Consider the following 22087-nt stretch of genomic DNA (forward strand, 5'->3'; position numbering starts at 1 on the left):
TTGGCTGGCCATGGGTATATTTCTTTTTTTTTTTTTGACCTATCACATACTGATGTGTATATATTAAACTTTTTTTAAAAAAAATTACATACTCGACAAGTCATCAGTCACCTATGTGTATCATGACCGGAAGGAATATTTTTATTTAAAAAACAGGAAGAAATATAAAGTTCGGATAAATAAAAAAATAATTTAAAATTGAAATTAAAATTGACAAATGAGGTAAAGTTAGATTAAATATGACAATTTTTTTCTTAATTAAATATTTTTAAAATTAATTCCCCAACCGCTCCAATGGGCCGTCAATTTTTGTTCAATTTTGTCCATTTCAGCATGTAAATTTCTTAAAGCTGCGTTAACAAAACTTATTCACAGGTACGTGTATATTCTATTGGAAAATTCTAACACCCTCCAAACTCAAATCCCAAAAAAAAAAAAAAAAAAAAAAGAAATCCAGACTCTTCCAACAACCAACTGTCAAATCCTCTCCCTCGACCATATTTACCATGAAACCAACTGACCCGCTATTAAAGTTCATAGCCTTGTCTTTCTCAGAAAGAAGCCAAAACCAACCGTATCCTTGTGCTGCATATCATGTAGAAAATCATCCCCAACAAGATAATAAATTTTATATATATATATAAACCAATCAATGATGTTGCTTATACTGTACATTGATAGCTCATATTCTGGCAAACAACCAGCTTACAACAAGAAAAGGAACATAACAGTTTTTACATTGAAAAATTCCTGCAGCTGCATTTTGTGAACTTTGCCCTTTATACTGTGTGATGAGGAGTGATTCTACTGTATTCTTCGCTTTGAAAAATCTTGCTCCGCTTATTACCCCTACCATTTTGAAATAACCAAATCTGGTAGAGACAAGTATGATCAACAGAACTGATGGATGTAAAGACTGAAGACAACATAGAACCTAACATTCTTCAAGAAATGCCAATATACACGGATATTTAACATGTACAACTAAACATTGAGTTCCAAAAACCCTTCTGTTTACTTGAAGCCTTTCTTCCATCTGCCTCAGTACGAGTGGATCTTGAAGTCAAAGTAGACATATCAATCCTGTCCATTATGCTTATCTTAGGCGGTTCAAGAACTGCTCTAGGCATGGATAATGCCCATTGCATCCCCCAAATTGCCAACGGCCTCATGTATATCAGAGATCGGAAATGGCCATCTAGTGTCCACGCCTCTGGAGTTTGAAACCAATATCTTCAAAGACAAATAAAAGAAAATACCTTTTTAATAAATTTAGATCTCCAACCCCTTAGAAGGAAACTTGGATGGTTACTGAAACATGGTGTTACAAAAACAACACAACCCAGATTTTTCTTGCAATTCAAAAATACACCCACTAGAAGGTTTTTAAAAATAAAGAGGCAATGAATGGGGTTCTGGTGTAGGATGGGAATGGGAATGGGTGGGATTTAGTAAATTCTAGACCCATACCCTTATACCCTATATTTGATGTATACCCATACCCATTGGCCCATAGGGTGTAACAAAAACACCCTTACCCGAACCCAAAGGGTCTAGAAAGGGGTATAGTTTTCAATTATTTGTCATCAACTTCAAGGCCACACAAAATGTCCAAGTACCACGCATTTGTCTTGTTTTCATTCAAAACTCAAGTTGTAATTTTTATCTTTACTCCTTTTTTTGATACACTTTTCTAATGTGACTTTTTTTAAAAATTGTTACGCTTTCTTTTTTTAGCAAACTACTACATTTTAATATTATGTCTCTTTTCTCTCGTGATCCCTAAAGACCTACTACTATAATTTAATTATTTTTTAACATTAATTCTCTCCTCTCAGGCTCTCACATCTCTTATTTTCCAATACAGGTGATTATAAGGCAGGGCGGGCCGCAAGGGAAAAAATTAAGTCGGTGAGGCAAAAAAATAATGATTTCAGGCTGCTCGGGTTTTTATGTCCAAAACCCGCCCAAAATCAAGCCGAACACATCTTAACCACCTCTATTTTTCAATAAATTATTATCTCTACTATTTTTACTTATAATAGTTTAATGCCTCAACAACCCCATTTACATCTGACTATATTAAAGTCAACTAAATTACCTATAACTATGTGTCAATCAAAGTGTAACACTTAAAAAAACGATAGGAGTACATTTTAAGAATGGTAGGGTATGGGTTTGGTATGGATATATTAGACCCGAACAAATACCCTACTAGTGAACACGCATCTAGACCTAGATTTTACCTGGACACATTGGATCAGTAAAGCTGGACTCGTTCCTGATAAGGTAGGGTCCAACCACATCGGATTAGGTACATCACCCAATGACCTATTGCAATCCCTAAATCAAGACTTAACACATTTTTCAACAGAACAAGTCAGAAAAAAATGTAGTTCAATTCTGAAGTCAGCTCTAGCCTCTAGCAGGAGGGTAAGGTAATAAACTAGATGCCCTTTCTATCCGGCAGTTTAACTACCCTATTGAAAGACTTTAATAGGTGATAGACAAAAGCATAGCTTTGCTCTGCATCCGTTTAAGGTGGCAACATCACTAAGAATACAACTACGAAAAGGCTGGGGAAAAAAAAACACTTTCATATAATATATCACTGGAGAACACGGCTGGCAATGATCTGATGGTGGGGATGATCAAACTTCAAGCAATAGCATGTAAAAAAACGGTCAATATATGAGGGAGCGGGATCATATATTAGACCTGTAGGGTTTTATCAGGAAATTTAACAATATGAAAAGTAATGGTGACTAGAATTGCCAGACATATAAGTACATAGCGAAAAGACCTAGGAGAACAGAAGTTTTTGCACTATTAGCAATGATACAGACATAAATGGTGCATAATGGTTTTCTCGTCTTTTAACAGAATACCAAGTCTTTGCCACCACAAACGAAAAATGTCATAAGCATCACTAATATGGCAGCAACAAACGAAGAGTGCTAAAACGCTAGACAATTACATACTTACGATGCAGAAGTGACACTAACAAAAAAAGTCAAAATATGCAAGTCTGAAAATCTCTTGATCCACTAGAATCAAGTCTATTTGCAGGATCTTAATGACAAACAACACCTTTAGGAGAGAGAATGAGTCAAGTAGCAACATCTGAGAAAAATTGACTATTGTATAGAGAGAAAAAAAAAAAAAGTTTGCCTTACCCAAATCCATTTTCAGACCAGCCAGCAATAAAAATCCCTTCTGCGGTGGAAAAGCCCTTCTCCTCCATTCCTGCGAGAATCATTGTAGAAGCCACGGCATAAGTAACTCCAGTCCAAATTTCACGTGACTGCATGCAGGTCTCGTCCACCTTTCCATTGGGCTGTATCCCATTCACAGCACCCATCCGACCTCCTTTAACTTTCATGACATTGTAATCAAAGATTTTCTGCAAGGTGCTCTTGATTTTGAGGTCATCAAAGAGATTAGGCAACCCAGACGAAGCTGTATACCATTGTCCAGCTAATTGATCTGCTTGAATAGATTTGCTGTTACTGCTTGATCCAGAGTCATAATTGAAATAAGAGCCATTCCACAGCTTAGCTTCAAATGCATGTTTAGCCATTATAAATTTTCTCTTGCATTTTTCACCAAATTCCTCGTCTCCTAATTGGAAAGCCATAGCTGCTGCAGCTTGAAGTGCTGCAAGCCACAAACAGCCACAATAAGCACTGACACCATGAACTGTCCAAGTGTCATATGTCTGATCTGGGAATCCATCATTCTCTATAAGACCATCACCATCCAAGTCAAATTGGTCCATATAGTCCATGGCAGCACGAACAGAAGGCCAAACATCAATTCCAAATGTCACGTCTCCTGTCGCCGCAAAATCTCGATAGACCTGAAGTACAAATTTAGGGTTCAAATCTTTCCATTTGCTTGTATCGTGTATATTATAAGCGTTCATCTCTTTCCACGGGTCATGTGTTCCTAGATCATGAGGGACAGCTCCTCTTACCTTGCGAATTCCCCAGTTACCTTCTGCAAGGAATCTTACTTTTCTACCATCCTCGGATAAGACAGCTTTGGCAAATTCACGTTGAATACTAAGTTCGATTTTGGGAAACAAATCAAGAAGAGCAAAAGATGCATAGAAGTGTACATCATATGTGCACCACATTATGTACTCCACCCCCTCCAAATAAAGAAATCTACCCACATCATCACACTCATCCTGGGTTTCAGCCAAAGAACATGATTGTTTTGCTTTTTTCAAGGGTAATACTGTCTCTTCTTCTAAGACATGTCCTTTTCCATGGTCCCTTATTCCATCATCAGCTTTATCAAGATTTGCTCCATTTCTAAGCTCCATTACCAAACCTTCAGTGTCTATCTTTTCTGTCAAAGTAGTCTTTGTGCTCTCATCTTTTGTTGGCTGCTGTTTGTCATTTAATGAACTTCCAACTGGCTCCATAGAGTCTGCAATGACAATTCCTTAAGCAAATCTTTGGCTAAGAATTAAACACGAAAGAGGCAAGAATGAAGAAAACGAACCACTGCTAAAGAGTACCTATCCAAACAGTCCCGCCTGCTACAAGAAAGTATAATTCATTGAACAGCGTAAATTTGTACCTGCAAAAAGGAAGAATTTTTAGTTAACATGACACAAGGGATGTATAAACAAATCTGTAGTGGGGAAAAAAATATCAATTTATTAAATCAACTAGAAGTCATATGGTAGATAAAGTAGACTACACAAACATGAGTACAGCGTCAACAGAACTTCCAAGCAAAGCAGGACCATAGTCATACATATAATAGAGATAAATATCTTTCAAGTTTCATAATTTCTTACCATTCTGGTAATCTATCATCCTTCAGCACTGGGTCTTGCCATTTCTCAATTTCCTCCTCCCATCTCTTATAGTCTAACAAGAATTACATAACAAAGGAAACTCTTTTAAAATAACTATTACAGCACTTAAATTTTTAATAAATATATTTAGAAATTAGGATCAACAGTACATACTGGTCAGTGAATAATGAACCAATTCCTCAGCCGCTCGTGGAGATGTACCATAGTATTTTGTATACCGCCTACAACATCATATCATATAACGACAGAGTAAACACTAGACGAATGGACAAGCAAACAGCCTCCCATTCCACCCATCACCCACTAGAGCTGGCAAAAAGTCTTTTCGTTTTGTGTTCGTGTTTCATCTCGTGTTCATTTTGTTTTATTCATTAAAACTATCAGAACTGATTGTTTCGTGTCATGTCGCGTTGTGCTTTCTCTCGGTAATTTAGTGTTCGTGTGGTACCGATTTCGGTTGTTTGTCATGTCATGTCAAATATTGATAGCTCTATCCCCACACCCCATCCCCACACAAAACCAATACCACGGAAAAACGAATCATAACTCGTAGAATAATAATGAAGAAAAGCAACCTTTCACGCTTTTAAGTAGTAAAATCAAAGGTTAACCTCAAAATGAAATCTTGTAATGTAGCATATTAGGCTAACACATCTAATCATTCCAAAGATGCAAAAAAATACAGGAAAAATCACCTGTAATAAGAACTTCCTTTCAAAAATTTCACTTTAGGGGAAGACCATGCAACAGCAAACGCAACAGTACACTTTCCATGAGGCTCCACCCACGTAGAAGCTGAAACTGCAGCACAAAGAGTTTCTCCAGGCATGGATGGCATGCTCGGTCCAGCATTAAAATTCTCTCGATCAAATTGCCCATCCTTTATACCCCATCAAATTAAAAAATATTTAAATTAAAATAGAACAGTGATGCAGAATTGAAAAACTCCCAATAGATTTCTTCCTTGGGCTTTTGCTTTTAATTTAAGGAAAAATACTTAAATTTTTATATTTTTTTCATAGCATGCTCTGTACTGATCCAGATGAAGGAAGCATGAAATTTAACAGATGAAGTAAACATAGCTGAACAACCACTATACAATGAAGCTCAAAGATATGCTCACATAAACAAAAGTGAAAGTTAAAAGTTCTAAAAAAAACACACAGAAGCCTCATTAGAGATGGAGCAAACAGAGAACTTCATCAAATCAGTAACCTGGAATCATTAGACCCCTACCTGTGTCATTTTTGACCACATGTCCTTTGCTGTAACACAATTTCCCTCCGCCAAACCAAAGCATGGGAGGACAGTCACATTTACATTCTGTGTTTCACAAGCAGCTATAGCAAAAGTGACCGGTGGGTTGTCCTTTGCAGTCCTGTATCATGTCAGAATCCTCATTCAGGACACCAAACTTAAAAGCATTCCCAAGTAATACTATAGAGCAATGAAACAAACGATTGCAACCACCACAAAGGAGGAACAAGAAAGCAAAAAGGGAGGTGGGGGTAGAGGGGGAGAAACACTAACCACTGCCAGAACCACCAAAACAACATAAAAAGAGGCAAAACACATTCACAACAAAGACAATAGATTACCTACTCTACACCAGTTTAAATACTACACATTCATCACCAGAGTCAACCGTAATGAAAAAGTGAAGTGAGGATCAACCAGACAACTCAAACATATAGCTATGCACATACATTTTTACTTTCAATATCTCTCTTCAATATCTCTCTCTCTCTCTCTCTCTCTCCCTCCCTCCCTTTCTCTCTCTCTCTATTCAAGCTTTTAATTTTAGAGATGAGAAAGGAATTGTGATTACAAACAACTTGCAAACTCAATAATAAGTATTTTCGGGCATCGTTAAGCAGATTAGTTCTTTAATCTCAATCTCGAACTCCGCCGTAGTGTTAAACATTATGGGAATACAAATTCACAACATTAAACAATGTATTAACCTAAAAAGGATCTATCCTATACCTTAGCAAAGATGGATTATGAAAATCAATCAATCCTTTTTTTTAAAGAAATTAACCAATCAATTGAACATAGCTTAATTGAAAAACCTTCCTCATCTATATATAGGATATTCAACATTATGCACATTTAATTAAAATAATATATATCTTTAGTACAGAAGATTAGCACATTTCTATCATTAAATGTGCACATATCACTTTTAAAATCTGCACACTTTTGTACACGAATAATGCACATTTTAACAACAATAATGCACATATAGTTCAAAGAGAGGAAGATGAACATGGGAGGAGAGAGAGGACATTGGGAAAAGAGATGAATATAGAGCAGAGAGGGAGAGGAATGAAGTGATGAACAGGGAGGAAAAGAGAGGAAGAGGAACACATGAGGAAAGAAAGAAACGGGAATTTCTTTTAACATAATATTTACAGTTTGGCCATTAATGAAACATGTGATTCGAACCGTTAGATCTTTTTGTTGAATGTATGAGATTACTTCTCATTCTCCTCATTATTAAGTCCTCATTAAACCCTAAATCCCTCCGTATTTTTGCAGTTTTTTATTTTTTTATTTTTTTATGCATCACTTCTTTTTTTTGGACATCTTGTATTCTTAATTGTTTCTCACATGGCCCCCTTTAACACTTTTTAATTATTTCCCAACAAACCCCGCAGATACAATATTTTACTTGATTCAACTAACGATCCTAAAACTATGTGCCGGTCACAACAATACACTTAGCGAAAACAAAGGAAGTACTCAACAGTAGTTAAAATAATTAGATTTTATAATTGTGGTCAAAGTTAGTCTGGGAATAGAATAAACTTAAAATGATGCGAACAAATATAGGAAGTAGAATATATTGTAGATCAATAGAATAAATATTCTAAGTTGGTATCCTTTTCCCACCACTCATGATCTTCCTCTCCTCCAAGACAATCCACCATATTAACGAAGTCCATCATCTCCTACCAAGTACCAACAATACATGAGACATAACCATTCCAACATTAGGGTCGAATTGAGGTGGTCTTTTTATTGTCAAATTCCACCACTGTGGACCCATTTTCTACTGGATCAGTAAAATTTATACCATTTCTTTTATTTTTCCCAAATCTTGTCTCCCAGGTGTCTATCTCCTCATATATGTTACGACATGGGTGTTAGTGAGTGTGGAATTCATGATGGTAGAGGTTTTAGTGGCAATAGTTTTGGGGTTTTCTAAGGTAATTTTCCAAAGGTTCAATATAGTGGAAAATTACATTTGTAAGGTACAGCAGCACCAAACAAGGGTTCAAAGTTAAAAGGCTTACAACACAAAAGATTGAAGCAAAATTGAATCATTTTAATTATAAAAAATAAAAAAATAAAAAAAAAGAAAAAAAAAAAGATTTTCTAAGGTAATACTCTAAAGGTTCGACACAGTGGATAATTTCATTTGTAAGGTACGGCAGCACCAAACAAGGGTTGAAGTTAAAAGGCTTACAACACAAAAGATTGAAGCAAATTCGAACTATTTAAAAAAATAATAATAAATAGATAAATTAGCCAGCAATTAACTTCCTACCCACCAAAATTGGCAACCAAGTCAGGAGAGAGTACGTTCAATGGAATAATTCCTTTATAAGCTGTCTAAGCAAAATAATACCAATGATTATAGACTTTCCTAAACAATGTTAAGCACATAAAAATCCACTCATGGACAAAACCAAGTGAGCCTAGATGAACTACCAGAAGTAACACAGCTAATTAACAAACTAATGGAGTCCAGCAAGCTTCACACAATTTGCAGCGCTGCTGCTGGCCACGCGTTAATTCACTGCTGTTTGTTAGCCCAACAAACAAGCACTCATACACAATATCCTGTCAATACCTCCCTCACCTACATATGCTGCCATGAGACACAAACTAAGGCCATGTTTGCCCTCGACAAATTATTCATGTATTTTTGCAAGTGGCTAAAAAGAAAATAATAAGAAATTAGTGCAGCTTTGCAAACATCAATGACAGAGCCTACCTTAAACTTTGCAAAACATCAATGATAGAGCCTACCTTAAACTTTGCAAAACATCAATGACAGAGCAGTCAGAGCCTACCTTAAACTTTGCTAAACATCAATTATAGAGCCTACCTTAAAATTTAAGGCTCCAGAAAAGACAAAGTGTATGTTTTAACTAATATATAAAACTTATCGACTACTTAACTTTTGTATTTCACATCAGACGCAAACAATAACAATACTTAAATACTAAATAGATGCTTCAACAAGATAACATTTTAATCCAATGAATGCTGAAACTATATAACATCATATGCAAAATTTAGATAAATTTTAGTCACTGATGTCTACTTGATCAAATTAGTTCGCTGGCATCAACATCGCGTTAACATAAATAAATAAAAAGGCACATGATATATTTTTTTTCTCCTTTACTCTTAAAGGAAATTCGCAAACCAACCGTAATAAATAGATAGTAAGATTTGATCACTTGCTTGTGATGCAGGAGAACACCAGAAACGTTGTCTTCACCTCTATCAAATACAAAAGACAAAGTTTGTCAATGTTAAGTTCATTCATAAAAATCAGTTGTAGAATAAAAAGGCAAATGACACTCACATGAATGGTTCATTCACATGCTCTCCAGATAGATGGGAGACTCCTCCAGCAGAGTTCTGTGAAAACACCAAATGTGACTAAAAACTTGTTCACATAACACATAATAAAAAATAAAAAATAAAAATAAATAAGTGAAAACTCATGGAATCTTACAGCCCAGGTGAAAAGAAGGCTGACTTTAGCCCTTTCCTTCCCATTGTTTACCAACTGCGATAAAACAAACCTAGCACTATTAGAAAAACAAGATCACAATTATGTTAAGCATTGCCACATCGATAGATAGCACCCCGTAAATCATTAATCAATATCGCAGCTCACACTCATACTTACTGTATAAACAAAGACAGCAGAAGGCAGACTGCTATCCTTATAGTTATGAGGTATAAAGGGAGATATTTGACGGCAAGATATCTTCAGTTCAGGATCAGGTTCACCTACATATGCAAATAATATGACTGTAAGAAGGAGAATCAATAAATGCTAGGATCACAGAAAAGAAAATATGACAAACTACCATCATATATTGTCCATGCCCTTGGAAACAGAGCATGATAAGATGAATGCTGGCCACTCAAATTCCAACCCCAAGAAGATATACCATGGTCACCAGATTTGCTGCAAAAATTAAAGACATAAGTGAATTAATTTGTACATTGAAAATTTGTTACCATATCAAAAATGTGAGAAATTCTTGCCATTTTCAAAATATTCCAAAATAAACTAAGTACTTTTTACTGTAATACCAATGTACCTTTTATGTATTCACAATATATTTGTAACACTTTTAAACGTATTTGTGAATCTCATTCTCTACTTTAAATATAATTCTCAAGCTTCGGTGAATATGGTGATGATGAGATAGATTGTAGGGCTTGAACACGGAGGGATAATATAGAAACACGAATTGCAAGATACGCCATGTAGGTGATAGTTCATTTTACAATAAGATCACAAAGTTTTTATTGGGGAATTTGATTTTCATTAGTTGAATATGAGCTAAGGGTGAGCAAAAAATCAGGGTAACCGATATATATATATATATATATATAGGATGTTAATGTAGGGTTATTTTTGCCCTTTCCAGCTACTAAAAAGGGGTATCATGGTACTTAGATGGTTACAGATAATAGTGCCATGTAACTCACAAAGAACAGCGTTAGTTTGAACGCGTTAACCGTAGTTAGTTGGTGTTCCATTGTATTAATTTCCTCTGAACTTCTTTTCTCTAAACTTCAATCAATTAATTTCCTCTAAACTTCAATCTCCTGCGTTTTTTGTTGTTAAGGGCTCATCGATAGATTGGTGTTCACATTGGGTTTTGATTTCCATATGTTGTGATCAATTTGCTCTTCAATTACCCCATCGACAAATTGGGTTATGCTGGATTGACCCCACTTCGAAGCTCCTGGGTTTCATGTTTAGTGGTCTTCGATGTCGGTAAGGTTTAGTGGTGGGCACAAAGGGTTCAATTATTTAAAGGTAAGCGTTTTCTTCCACAAATAAACCAAATCAGAACCAATTTTTTCGCATACCTTTGACAACTACTTGCAATTGAGAAAACAAGACAAGTATACATATACATATACATATATACATGTATATGTATACATATATACATGTACATATATACATGTATATGTACATGTATATATATATGTACTGTACATGTACATGTACATGTACTGTACATGTACATGTACATGTATATGTATATGTACTGTACATGTACATGTACATGTACTGTACATGTACATGTACATGTATATGTACATGTACATGTATATGTATATGTATATATGTATATGTATATATATATGTATATGTATATATGTATATGTATATGTATATATATATATATAGAGAGAGAGAGAGAGATCGAAAAAGATTAGAAAACATCTTATATTAAGAAGATTCTACTCAGACAATCAGGAATGACTAAACATTTACAATAATGCAGCAAAAAAATCCAAAACAGAAGAAAAAATATAATAAAAAACAAAACCTTGAAAGTTGTAATAGACTGTGGTGGAGTTAGATTTAACTAGCTAAATCCTCAAAATTTACATCATGCGACCCCTACTGTGCAATGTCAAATGTATCATACCAACAAGGAAATGCTTCATTGATTATAAACTTACCCTAAACCTTCAGGCTGCCCTGGGGCCAAAACTGATGCAAATCTTCTATTTCCTCCATCACGAGATATAAAAATCTGCAGTTCCAAGTACTTCAGAGTACTTTCTATAAATTTAGCAAAGGCATAAGAAAAAGTGAGACACTCTTTGGTGTTTTACCTTGGAATAAAAATCTAATCAGGGATAATTACAGGATTAATTGGTAAAATGGGAAGTCAAGGGAAGGATGCACATTTCCTATATGAGTCCCTAAGCATTCATCCCCATTCAACACTTTTGTTCTTGCCTTCATTGAGTTTTTAAATTAGGATAGGGAGTTGATTAGTGTTGAGTTTATATGTTTTTTTCTAAATCTATCTATGAAGGTTCAACCATTATAAGTCCTAGTTTTATTAGTTTACATTAACTGATCACTTTGATTTTTTACAAAACACAATAGAATCCCATGTTTTAGACAGCTTTTTGAATTAACCTCCACATAGACACAACTGCACCTTTACAATCCCTAGCTTGTAAAACCTCATAGACACGTAAGTTGATAACAAATTGAATGTATATCTGGTCAATATAGACAAATATGAGCTCTTATCTACCTAAATTATCACTGTATGCATATGGCATCAAAAACGTAAATGAAGTCGTTCACACTGTATTTCACAGCAAGGTAAATAACTAAAGAAACCATGGCCAAAGGAAATTCTGCAGCAGTTAAAATATATAAACAATAAGACATGCTGTAAGATAGAGCCTTTACAGAAAATTGATTGGCCATGACAGGGGAACCCTCACATAAACCAGGGATAATTTGCCACTGCCTAAATTCTCCCCTAAAACCTCTAGAAATGCTGCCACTTCTGCAACACAATACAACAAAAGGTTCAGATAGAATAAACCAAAAACCATGTACAGCAAGGCACAATTTTCCAAGCGTACAGTTACCCCATTCCTCCCAGCGGTACTCCTTGAGATGCTGAAGGCTTCGTGCTTTCTTTATTAAAAGGGTCGATAGGAGCTTTCTGCATTGAATATTGAACACAGTTCTAAAAAGGAAACTACTAAGATGGCCTGCCATGTTAAAAGACATCATAAACTTACCCTTCCATGTGATGCTTCTTCCCTTACATATGACCACAAACGAAAGCCAAGACCAACCTACAATGGAGACGCCAATAGCAAACAAAGCGATAATGTAAGTTTCAAGGGAGAAAAATAAACTTAAAAAAAAAAACAAAAAACAAAAAAAAAAGAAAGAAAGAAAAGAAAGAAAGAGAGAGAAACAATATGATGTGTAATTTTAAGAACCAAAGAGTTCATCAACGAATAGTTACCATCTTAATTGCTTCCATAAATGTAATACTAAATTCTTTAAGAATGTTAGCATGGCTGTTTAACCTCCTCCTCCAAGCTTGCTCAGGTGGAGCAGCACTGTCATAATCCAGCTGAAGAGTATACAATAACATCAAATAGGTCAGCCATATGCCCATATTCTATATTCTTCACTTGCTTTCACACATTCCCAAAAATAAATGGACAAAAAATAATTGATACAATACTTACCAGCTGCAAAGTAATTCTGCTGACATACTCTTCTCGAGGCCATGAATTTTTCTTACAATGAAATATGGTCCCACTAACCATTTTCTTACTGAAGGCTTGGGTCAATAGAACTGCTTTCTGCCATCAAGTTAGAAAAGTAAAGTAATAGTCATCCCTAACAATCTAACATACTTGCATACGACAACAAACTAAAACTAATTCTACAATGGAGTTGGAGTTGGAGTTAAGAAGAAGAAACACAGCAATAACGAAATATTAGGAATATTTGGCCCGTCCCTGAGCCTACAAAGGTCCTGACATTAAAGAGTTACGGAGTATATAAATCAAAGCCTGCAACACATTAGCCATCAAAATTGACTCAATCATCAAAGTAGGCTCGAAAAACTATGTTAAAATCTTCAAGGTTCTATAACCAATAGTTCAATAATCCACCTTAGACGAACCCTAAATTGACTATACTGACATTAAAGCACCGATTAAAGCTGAATGTGAAATTGACATTCGATGATTAATTGTATATCTTACCTGCTACTTCAACGTATGAGAGAAAGATCCCAAGTCGCTTCAATGGAGGATCAGAGTACCTTCGAAGGAGGAGATAGGGGCGTAGCGAACCAGTGCAAATGTAAAATACGAGTAGATCTTAAAGGGGAAAAGATAGGAGGAAATACTGAAATACTCCGTAGAATATTAGGCCATTTTTTTAATGACTTAATTTCAGCGCTTTTTTTTTCCTACTAGTCACACCACCATTTGACCGTAGAAAAACACTAGTAAAACCGTAAAACACTCGTAGTAAGTGTATGTTCTCATAGACTTAATTGAAATAAAATGAATATTTTATAAGACAAGCAAATTAAGAACTGAAAATAAACTTATGAGAACAGACCCTAAGTAACCCTACAACAATGATAGAGTAAGTGAGTAATTTTTATTACAAAGTTCCAATTTTATCACATGTCTCTAAAGAGACACCCCTATATTACGTACTAACATCTACTTGTGCGTATCATATAACCTGTACTTAAATTGTCTCTAATACTCGTCATTTTCGGAAATTATTAATAATTGCTAATATTATTATGAACAAATGTAGCTATTATAGACTATATTAATTCGGTTTTGGAATTTTTCAAACCGCACTATACCATATTATTATACGATCTAACCCAAATCCTTATTATTATTTTTTTTAACAAAGGGATATCATTAATAAATATAGCCAAACGACACTTACATATGATTCCTAAAAAAATCAAGGATTTACCCACCTTAAATCTAAGGGTATGATCACATTTAGTGAACTGAGTTGAACTGAACTGAAATGAATATTTTATGAGAGAAGAAAATTAGGATCTGAATTAAACTGAAATTAAGCTGAAATGAATAGGTCCTAAATACATCATAGATTAGATTTGATTAACAATCGCTTTATAAAATATTGCATCTAAATCAATACAATCTGTAAATTCACACTGATTTGGCTTGAAATCCACTAATGCGTAGTCACACTCATGTAGTCCTCTGTATTCATATAGAGGTTATGAAACCCTAGATCTTCAATTCTCACCAAACAAACACAAAAAGAAAATATACTCAATAGAAAAATCATTATCAAAAGTATGAGATCTATTTATTGAAAGGTTTTTGGGCCTTACCACCCATAAAACACCACTGGACCCCCCTATAAAGATTTACAGTTGAGACCAAGAGGAAAATAAGTGGTAAATATGAAGAGAGAAGGAAAACATTCAAAGAAATTGAAAAAACCTAGCAATTGAGGCAAAAAAAATACCTTTCAAAGGGAAAAACCCTGGAGGGAAAAAAAACCTTTGTTTGTGTTCCAAACCAAATCACAGTGATTTAATTCGTTTTTTAAAAACATTATTTGTGTTTTTGGCCTTAGACAGAAAATCAGAAATGGGTTATAATTAAGATATGGTCCTATATTTCAGTTTGATTTTCGGTTTTTCGATAATCTAAATCCTAAATAGAAACCATTTCGCAATTTTTTTTTAATTTATTAAACGCACCGAACCATATTAGCAACAAAAAATAAAAATAAAAATAAAAAATCGCATAACTAATTTGATTTGGTTTGTAGTTTAGTTTGGTTTTAAACCATATTAGTTTTACCCTTGCTTATAAGGACACATCTAACAAATTATTTTGTCTAAAAAAGGTACGTAGTATATTTTGTTCAAAATTAGTGATATTGTCCATTATAAATATGTGATTTTTTCCTGTCGCACATGTTTTCTTAGACTTAGTATTATTTTGTAGGAATTTGCGATTCCATGACAATTATTAAGTTATGGACCACCATGAGATCTTTAGAATTTGGAGCTCATTCTTTTTACCGACCAAGGTCCTAAGCCAAATTATTGAACCACGATATTGTTTGAAGCCCAAGACCAAGTAAGAGATTTCGAGTTTGGTGATTAGGGGCTCGACTCTTTAAGATTGGCCTAGAGCGATGGCCACCAAACATTTTTTTGGACCAATCACAACTTGACATGTGTCAAATAACCTGTAATAACATGTCATTGGTTTTGTTGACTGGTTTGTTATTGAAGAAAGTAAACACTCCAAATGTTTGGATTATTCTTCTAGAATGATCCAATATTGAATTATAGAGTATTAAAAGAGAATCGAGTAAATTTAAAATTATTAAAACCAATTTTTCCCAAAAAAAATATATGTATGGAAAAAATATATACCATGTAGTTCATATATATGGATGCGGGATGCCAGTCCTACAAAAATCAGTATACGAGGCTTGTTGATGACAGCTTTAATCTCTTTAACAAAGCATGTAGAGAAACTCATTTGACTTTGGAATGTCTATTTCCAAAAATAAACATATTATTACAAAATATTAAGACGACGACATGCCGCATTCTCGTCCTGCACATGTAAGAGTAAAGTCAGATCCAAGGAAACTATAATACTGTAAACGATTCTAAGATTTATTGTAACGTAGCATATCAGTCTCACAACAAAACATCACAGGTCACATATCATTCTCTTGAAAATTCCAGACTTCATTAATTTTAACTCCCCTAATCCCTGGGTGTTTCATAATAACGTGTCCTAGTTAGATTTACAAACTAGAGAACAACCGAGGAAGAAGGCAAATCACCTGTTATAATTTACTAAGTGACCCTCGTAGGAAAACGGCATATGCATATAGCTGGGATTCTGGGAAGTTTGTCGAGCAATTGAATCAACAATATATGACAGTAAATAACTCGAACAAAAAAACCTGAATTATAGAGTATATAAAACGTATAATTTATACAAAAACAAGCTTAAACATATTTTAGATTAGGGGAGGGATGAATGAAAAGTTGGTGTCCAATATACGAACTACCGACGCTAGTACCATTTAAAAAAAATGATTGATGAATGTTGACATAATTAGAGAAATTTAACTATTGATAATTAATTGATGGACTTTGGAAATAAAAAAAATTAGGCAATAAAAAACACTACAGCAGCATTGTCAAACCTAAACCCGATGCTAGAATGTTTAATTAAAAAAAGTAACGATCTCATGCAATAGGAAGAAAAAGGTTTAGTTTTCCTTTGAATTACGTTTTTTCATGTATATACGTGACAAAATTAAATAAGTAGTAAAGTAATTACTTTTAAAATTATGGGGCTAGTATTAGTCTAGATAAAGTAACTGCGGATTTTTAATCATAAAAAGCCAACAGGCATCCATAGCATTATAGCAATGCATATGTTCATCATCACACAAATGAACTCATGAATATATTTCAAATTAATAAATGCAAAAAAATCAAACAACACTCCAGAGTCCAGATGAGAAACTATAAGCAAACAGAGCAACAATAAGTTACCACTATAGTCTGAAAAGCACTCCCCACAGACAGCTTCAATATACAGCTTTCAGTCTGAGATGAAGAATCACCATCCTTGACATCGCTTTGGCCCTGCAAGGGTGTAAGTCGTGTCACTGTGAGATTCCACCTCTAATTGAAGACTACATCAAAAATAATAAACATGCTCAATAATAGAATCCATAGACCTCGAATCCTCGATTAAGACAGTTTCTTCTTGATTGTGTAGAGTGGTGAATGAAAAAGGATAACCCACGTTGGTGAACAGGATTGGTATGGAAAAAAAAATAATAAATAAAAAACAACACCACCAACCACCACCTATGGCAAAAGGGAAAAGAAGGTTTTATGTTTATTGAAAATGAAAACATCAAGTACTTCACAATTTGGCCTTGTTTGGCAAATGGCTATTGGCGGTTGGCTGGTTCACTTGGCCTGTTTGACCAGCTGGAATGTTTGGCTGTTTATAATGGCTTTAGAAATTGGCTGTTTAAGCTATTTATAAAAGTGTTTGGTAAATTAATTGTTGGTTGTTGGCTATTTATTAGATAATTTGTGGGCCAACAAGCCAAAAGCCAACAAAAAAGCTACTCAAAACAGCTTTTTCATTTTGGCTTAAAAGCCAGCTTTTTCGCTGACTAAAAAGCCAATTACCAAACACATTTTTTGGCTGTTTGACCACCTAAAAAAGCCAAAAGCTAACCAAAAAGCCATTAAAAAGCTAATTACCAAACATGGCCAAAATCTGCATGATTCCTAGGTTCAAGCAGTTCACACCATAGAACAGGAAAGGGAGTGTCATAAATCAAACCATTACAGCTTTTTTCTGCTGAAACAAACTGCTTGCAAAATCCAAATATCCTAATTCTCCCTTTCTCCTTGCCTTTCATTAACGAAAATCAGTCACCAAAGCCGTTTTCAAATGATGAGATACAGATACATATGAAACTAAGTCACCAAAGCAGTTGTAAAATGATGAAATAAAGATACACATGAAATCAACAAGAGGATATTCAGTGGCAAAGAGGAGAGGGAACTATATTAAATAGGAAAGGAGAGCAAACAAAAGCCTAAAAAAATATACTTCTCATCAGCCAAGTACAAGCAGGTTATTTCAGAGTCAACTCTCAAGTACATTACAGCAGTAGTTGCATATCACCAACCTTTTTTGAGTGTTTTTCATCTTGATTAACTTCAAAAAGAGAGGAGTAGTATGCTGGATCATATATAGATCCACCTAGTTGATCATCAGAATCTGAGGATTGTCTAACTACTGCAGGTGTGGTAGGACTTAGAAAACTGTTTCTTAAATCAAAATCTGCTTCTCGAGAAACTGCACTTTCGACATATGCAAGCCCCAGTCTGTACATCTGAATCCACAAGAAAGCCGATGATATTCTTACTGACAATCCAAGAATTTGCATTAACAGAGTGAGTTTCAAGGAAAAGATAAATGATGCTCCATTATTCTCTGACGAGATGTGCCTGCACATATACAAGAAAAAAGGACAGTCAGAAGAAAAGTCCATAGCCTCACTCCAATTAAAATATCCCACAGCTCAAAGGGTTCATAAACTTGTGGAAGCATTCAGAATGTGTTTCAACAAATTAATGGGGTAAGAAAATCAAGCTTCGTCAAATAATTGGGGTAAAACCGTAAAATATCAGAATCTACCATATACTCGGACCAAACAAAGAGAAATATCAATAAACAGGGTGCTACAGATATTTACAAAATTCACAATTATTAATTTCTTTACAATGTTGGTCACTATGTTTGGACATTCAAATTTTCAGATGTATATTGAAGCAAAGGACCCAAAAAAGTGTTAAGTGGAGCATTGCAATGAGGATTTAGAAGACAAAGCACCAAAAGAAGTCCCCACTCAATCTCTCAATCTAGCAGAGTTGACAAGGAGCATGAGTTGAGGGCTTGTAACCAATCACATTAAAATTCCAAGATACCATCTACTGACCTAAAAATGCTATTGGGGCATGATATGCAAAAGTCAAGGAGACATTTACAATAAAATAACAATGGAGTTACTGAGAGCTTCCAACTAATCAGTAAACTCTCTAATCCAAACTCATAGGCTTCATTTGTTACGACGAAAAAACAATTTTTTGGGAAAATGATTCTCCATGGAAAACAATTGCAAAAATGGTTTTCCTTAAGGATGTAAGGAGTAGGGAGAACTACTTTCCATTTTATAGTTTTCCATCCTTTACAAACCAAACAATGGAGAGTGGGAAAATCATTTTCTTGAAAAGTGTTTTCCGTCAAAACAAACGTACCTTGTCTCTCATCAAACACATGTTGTGTCGAGTTGACATGTACCCATTGGTGAACATAACAACAGATTGAAGTTTATAGATGCTGAGTTGACATGTATGCACCCATTGGTGAACATGACAACAGATTGAAGTTTATAGATGCTCTGAAAGTGTGAAACACATTGTGCCGAAGAGAGTTAGGTTTGACAGGAACTAACTAAGGCCATTTACCCACTAAGATGTTGTAAGGCTCATCCAAGAAGTTGTTAGATATTGAAAAGTATTCATGTTGATTAAGAACTAAATAGTAGTGTATAAAGATGATGGAAGAATAGAGGCAGCCAAGATTAATAGTGTTAATGAGAAAGTTACTAACCATATATCATAGGAGAAAAGAAGAAACCAGAAGATGTCCAGCAGGATTGCAGAGAAGAGTAAAAAGGCATAAGTTCGGCCAAGGCTTTGACTGCCACTCTCAATGGCAACAAGGGCAAACAGGGCAATAGCCAAGTTGATAAGAAGAACCCCAGTATACAGAGCTCCTAGAGATCCAACTAATGAGCATCCAATCTGAGAAAAGAAAAAAAAAATTACCAATAGATTAAACAAGATACTCATATAAAAATCAAAAATATCCAAAATTAAAAAGCTTGATAAACTTAACTTACTTGGACGTAGAGGAGAATGACGGCAACGGATTGAAGTTTGTCGTAATCACGAAGCCAGGACTGTAATCGGGTCCTTAGAGAAGAACACAGCATTATATTTGTATACCATAACCCTAATTCAATTCCCCTATTCGTTTCTCTCTCAATTTCCCCAACTGATTTCGAGAATACCTAATTTTATTGTTTCTTTGTTTGAATACCTAATGCTTACCCATTCTTCTGCTCTATCATCACCCTAAACCTCGCTTCTCTAAAGTTTAAATCGGCCGGCTTACCAATTTTAACTCTGTCTCTTAAACTTTTAATCAGAGACCTCCCTTGTATTACTGAACCTCCTTTCTTTCTTATCTTTTGGGCTGCAAATCCATAATTGAATCACATATTTTACAGTTACTCACCTGATTTTCCAGATATTCAAAAAGCTGAGTATGATCCCGTGAACCAAAAATTATATACCAGTAAAATTAAAGAAAAACCATTATACGTAGTGTTTGACGAGTACTGCCGGTTACTCTCGGTTTTTTTTTTTGTTTCTCTCTTGCCACGTAGGATCATTGTACTTCCTCCGTTCTTTATTACTTGACCCGTTTTGACTTTTACACTATTTACCACCCTCCTTTGACCGTATTTTGTGAATAATATGTAAGGAAAAATATATTCATGATCTTTTTGGATTCGTCTCAATAAGTACTATCATAATATTTAACTTTTATAATTTTTATTTATGGAGAATTTAAGTTATTGATCGTTAAATTTTAGTATTGGCAAGTGTGATAAAAGAAACAGGTCGAGTAAAAAAGAATAGAGGAAGTATATTTTATTAAATTTTGTGAATGTTGGGGTTAGTGGGGGTAACTAACGGCGTCAAGTGCGTGCTCCTCTCTCTTCACTCTCTCTTTCACTATTGCTCCTTTCAGTCTCTCTCTTCACTTGTTCCTCTTTCTTCATTTCATCCTTGGTTGTTAAGCTCTGCTGCTGGAATCTTTGATTTGCCATTTTGTCATGGCATAGATCGCCATTGATCTATAGCTGTTGTTAATGGTCGACTCGAAGGTTAGGTCAAATTATACTTAACTTTAAATTGTTGAGTACTGAACTATAAATTGTTTCATTTCAGTTACTTGCGAATTTGTGTTTTTAGCTTGAATCATAACCAAAATGTAGGTTAAATTGCCTTAAATAACCGCATAATTTGGTCAAATTGTTGTTATATAGTGTTTTTGATTGTCAAGCTTTCATAATCGGGTGAAATTGGTGTTAATGAAAAAAAAATGTTAGGCGCCCCTGGCACCTAGGGTGTATTTAAGAATCTCTTTTTGCTAGATTATCGATTACCTTGACCGAATTTTCATTAATGAACTATATATAGAATATGTAATGAGCCTACAAAACGTTATAACGAGGTCATCAAAGTAAAAATTTCATAATAGTATAAGTATATATATACCTTTTTTAAAATAAATAAGTATATATATACTTGTGCAAAGTAAGTTGGTACATTTTTTTTTTGAAGGGAAAATAAGTTGGTACATTTAGGGCCCGTTTTCTTTAGATTATTTTCAGTTCAGTTCAGTTTTTAATTTCCTTCTCTCATAAAATATTCAGTTCAGTTCAGCTCTAATAAATTCAGTTCAGTTTAGTCAATCAGAATAGGCCCTTAGTAATTAGTGGTATGGTGAAAGAGAAAAAAATACGTGTAAGTAAAAGAAATAATAAAATGATAATGAATCATTAAATTCAATTTAGTACTATTAAAAAAAAATCAATTTAGTAAGCGTTGCAATTAATTAGAAACAAATGATTAATACAAGTTTGTAATTATTCAAAAATAGTGATGGTATAAAGAAAATAAATACATTGATAAGTAAAAAAACATATACAGCAAGTAAAGACAAATTTTCTAAGGGTTGGGATCCAATAAGGAGGATGAGAAGTGTTAAATGTACATATATTTTGAAACGAGTATGCATATATTTTTCTACTAAATGTGCAAATTTAATTTTTGATTTGTAACCTTTTTCAAACGAAAATGAGTGCATAATATACACAAAGAATATGCAAATTGTATTTCAGTAGATTTTTGCATACCTAGCTACAAAATATAATAAAATATGCACATTCAGTATAAAACATATGTACATAAAATCATT

General features: G+C 34.4%; 2 protein-coding genes across 5 annotated transcripts; both read right to left on the minus strand.

Moving 5' to 3' along the window:
• Window positions 1–597: 597 nt before the first annotated feature.
• Window positions 598–13809, minus strand: LOC145628335 (uncharacterized). 2 transcript variants are annotated; one of them, XM_081680616.1, is made up of 19 exons: window positions 13655–13809; window positions 13130–13246; window positions 12901–13011; window positions 12668–12724; window positions 12512–12588; window positions 12327–12426; window positions 11576–11649; window positions 9952–10052; window positions 9768–9871; window positions 9591–9644; window positions 9438–9493; window positions 9314–9352; window positions 6071–6212; window positions 5530–5714; window positions 4988–5055; window positions 4814–4886; window positions 4529–4590; window positions 3177–4437; window positions 598–1233 (listed from the first exon to the last, which is right to left on the minus strand). In XM_081680616.1, the coding sequence occupies exons 2-19, from the start codon at window positions 13208–13210 to the stop codon at window positions 972–974; spliced, it is 2907 nt and encodes a 968-aa protein (XP_081536742.1). In that variant the 5' UTR covers window positions 13211–13246; window positions 13655–13809; the 3' UTR covers window positions 598–971. The 2 variants fall into 2 exon arrangements, with proteins under 2 accessions (XP_081536742.1, XP_081536743.1); XM_081680617.1 differs by having other exon boundaries at window positions 13130–13239; window positions 13655–13782.
• A 1980-nt stretch (window positions 13810–15789) lies between these two features.
• LOC145626212 (uncharacterized) lies at window positions 15790–20369 on the minus strand. 3 transcript variants are annotated; one of them, XM_081678641.1, is made up of 6 exons: window positions 19938–20369; window positions 19646–19839; window positions 18159–18480; window positions 16996–17088; window positions 16272–16330; window positions 15790–16036 (listed from the first exon to the last, which is right to left on the minus strand). In XM_081678641.1, the coding sequence occupies exons 1-6, from the start codon at window positions 20028–20030 to the stop codon at window positions 15955–15957; spliced, it is 843 nt and encodes a 280-aa protein (XP_081534767.1). In that variant the 5' UTR covers window positions 20031–20369; the 3' UTR covers window positions 15790–15954. The 3 variants fall into 3 exon arrangements, with proteins under 3 accessions (XP_081534767.1, XP_081534768.1, XP_081534769.1); XM_081678642.1 differs by lacking the exon at window positions 16272–16330 and having other exon boundaries at window positions 19938–20366; XM_081678643.1 differs by lacking the exon at window positions 15790–16036 and having other exon boundaries at window positions 16291–16394; window positions 19938–20366.
• Between the last annotated feature and the right edge of the window lie 1718 nt (window positions 20370–22087).

The sequence above is a fragment of the Chenopodium album genome, chromosome 4 (assembly GCF_948465745.1).
Source record: "Chenopodium album chromosome 4, dcCheAlbu1.1, whole genome shotgun sequence".
NCBI classification, from domain to species: domain Eukaryota; kingdom Viridiplantae; phylum Streptophyta; class Magnoliopsida; order Caryophyllales; family Amaranthaceae; genus Chenopodium; species Chenopodium album.

Coding starts and splice junctions, on each gene's coding strand:
- LOC145628335 (XM_081680616.1), bottom strand. CDS start 13,210: ATGGTTAGTGGGACCATATTTCATTGTAAGAAAAATTCATGGCCTCGA. Junction 9,353..9,437: donor CATGTGAATGAACCATTCAT/GTGAGTGTCATT, acceptor TGTATTTGATAG/AGGTGAAGACAACGTTTCTG. Junction 5,056..5,529: donor AAAGGAAGTTCTTATTACAG/GTGATTTTTCCT, acceptor ATGATGTTGTAG/GCGGTATACAAAATACTATG.
- LOC145626212 (XM_081678641.1), bottom strand. CDS start 20,030: ATGCTGTGTTCTTCTCTAAGGACCCGATTACAGTCCTGGCTTCGTGAT. Junction 16,331..16,995: donor GTGCTTTTCAGACTATAGTG/GTAACTTATTGT, acceptor CAAACTTCCCAG/AATCCCAGCTATATGCATAT. Junction 16,037..16,271: donor CACTTAGTAAATTATAACAG/GTGATTTGCCTT, acceptor TTACATGTGCAG/GACGAGAATGCGGCATGTCG.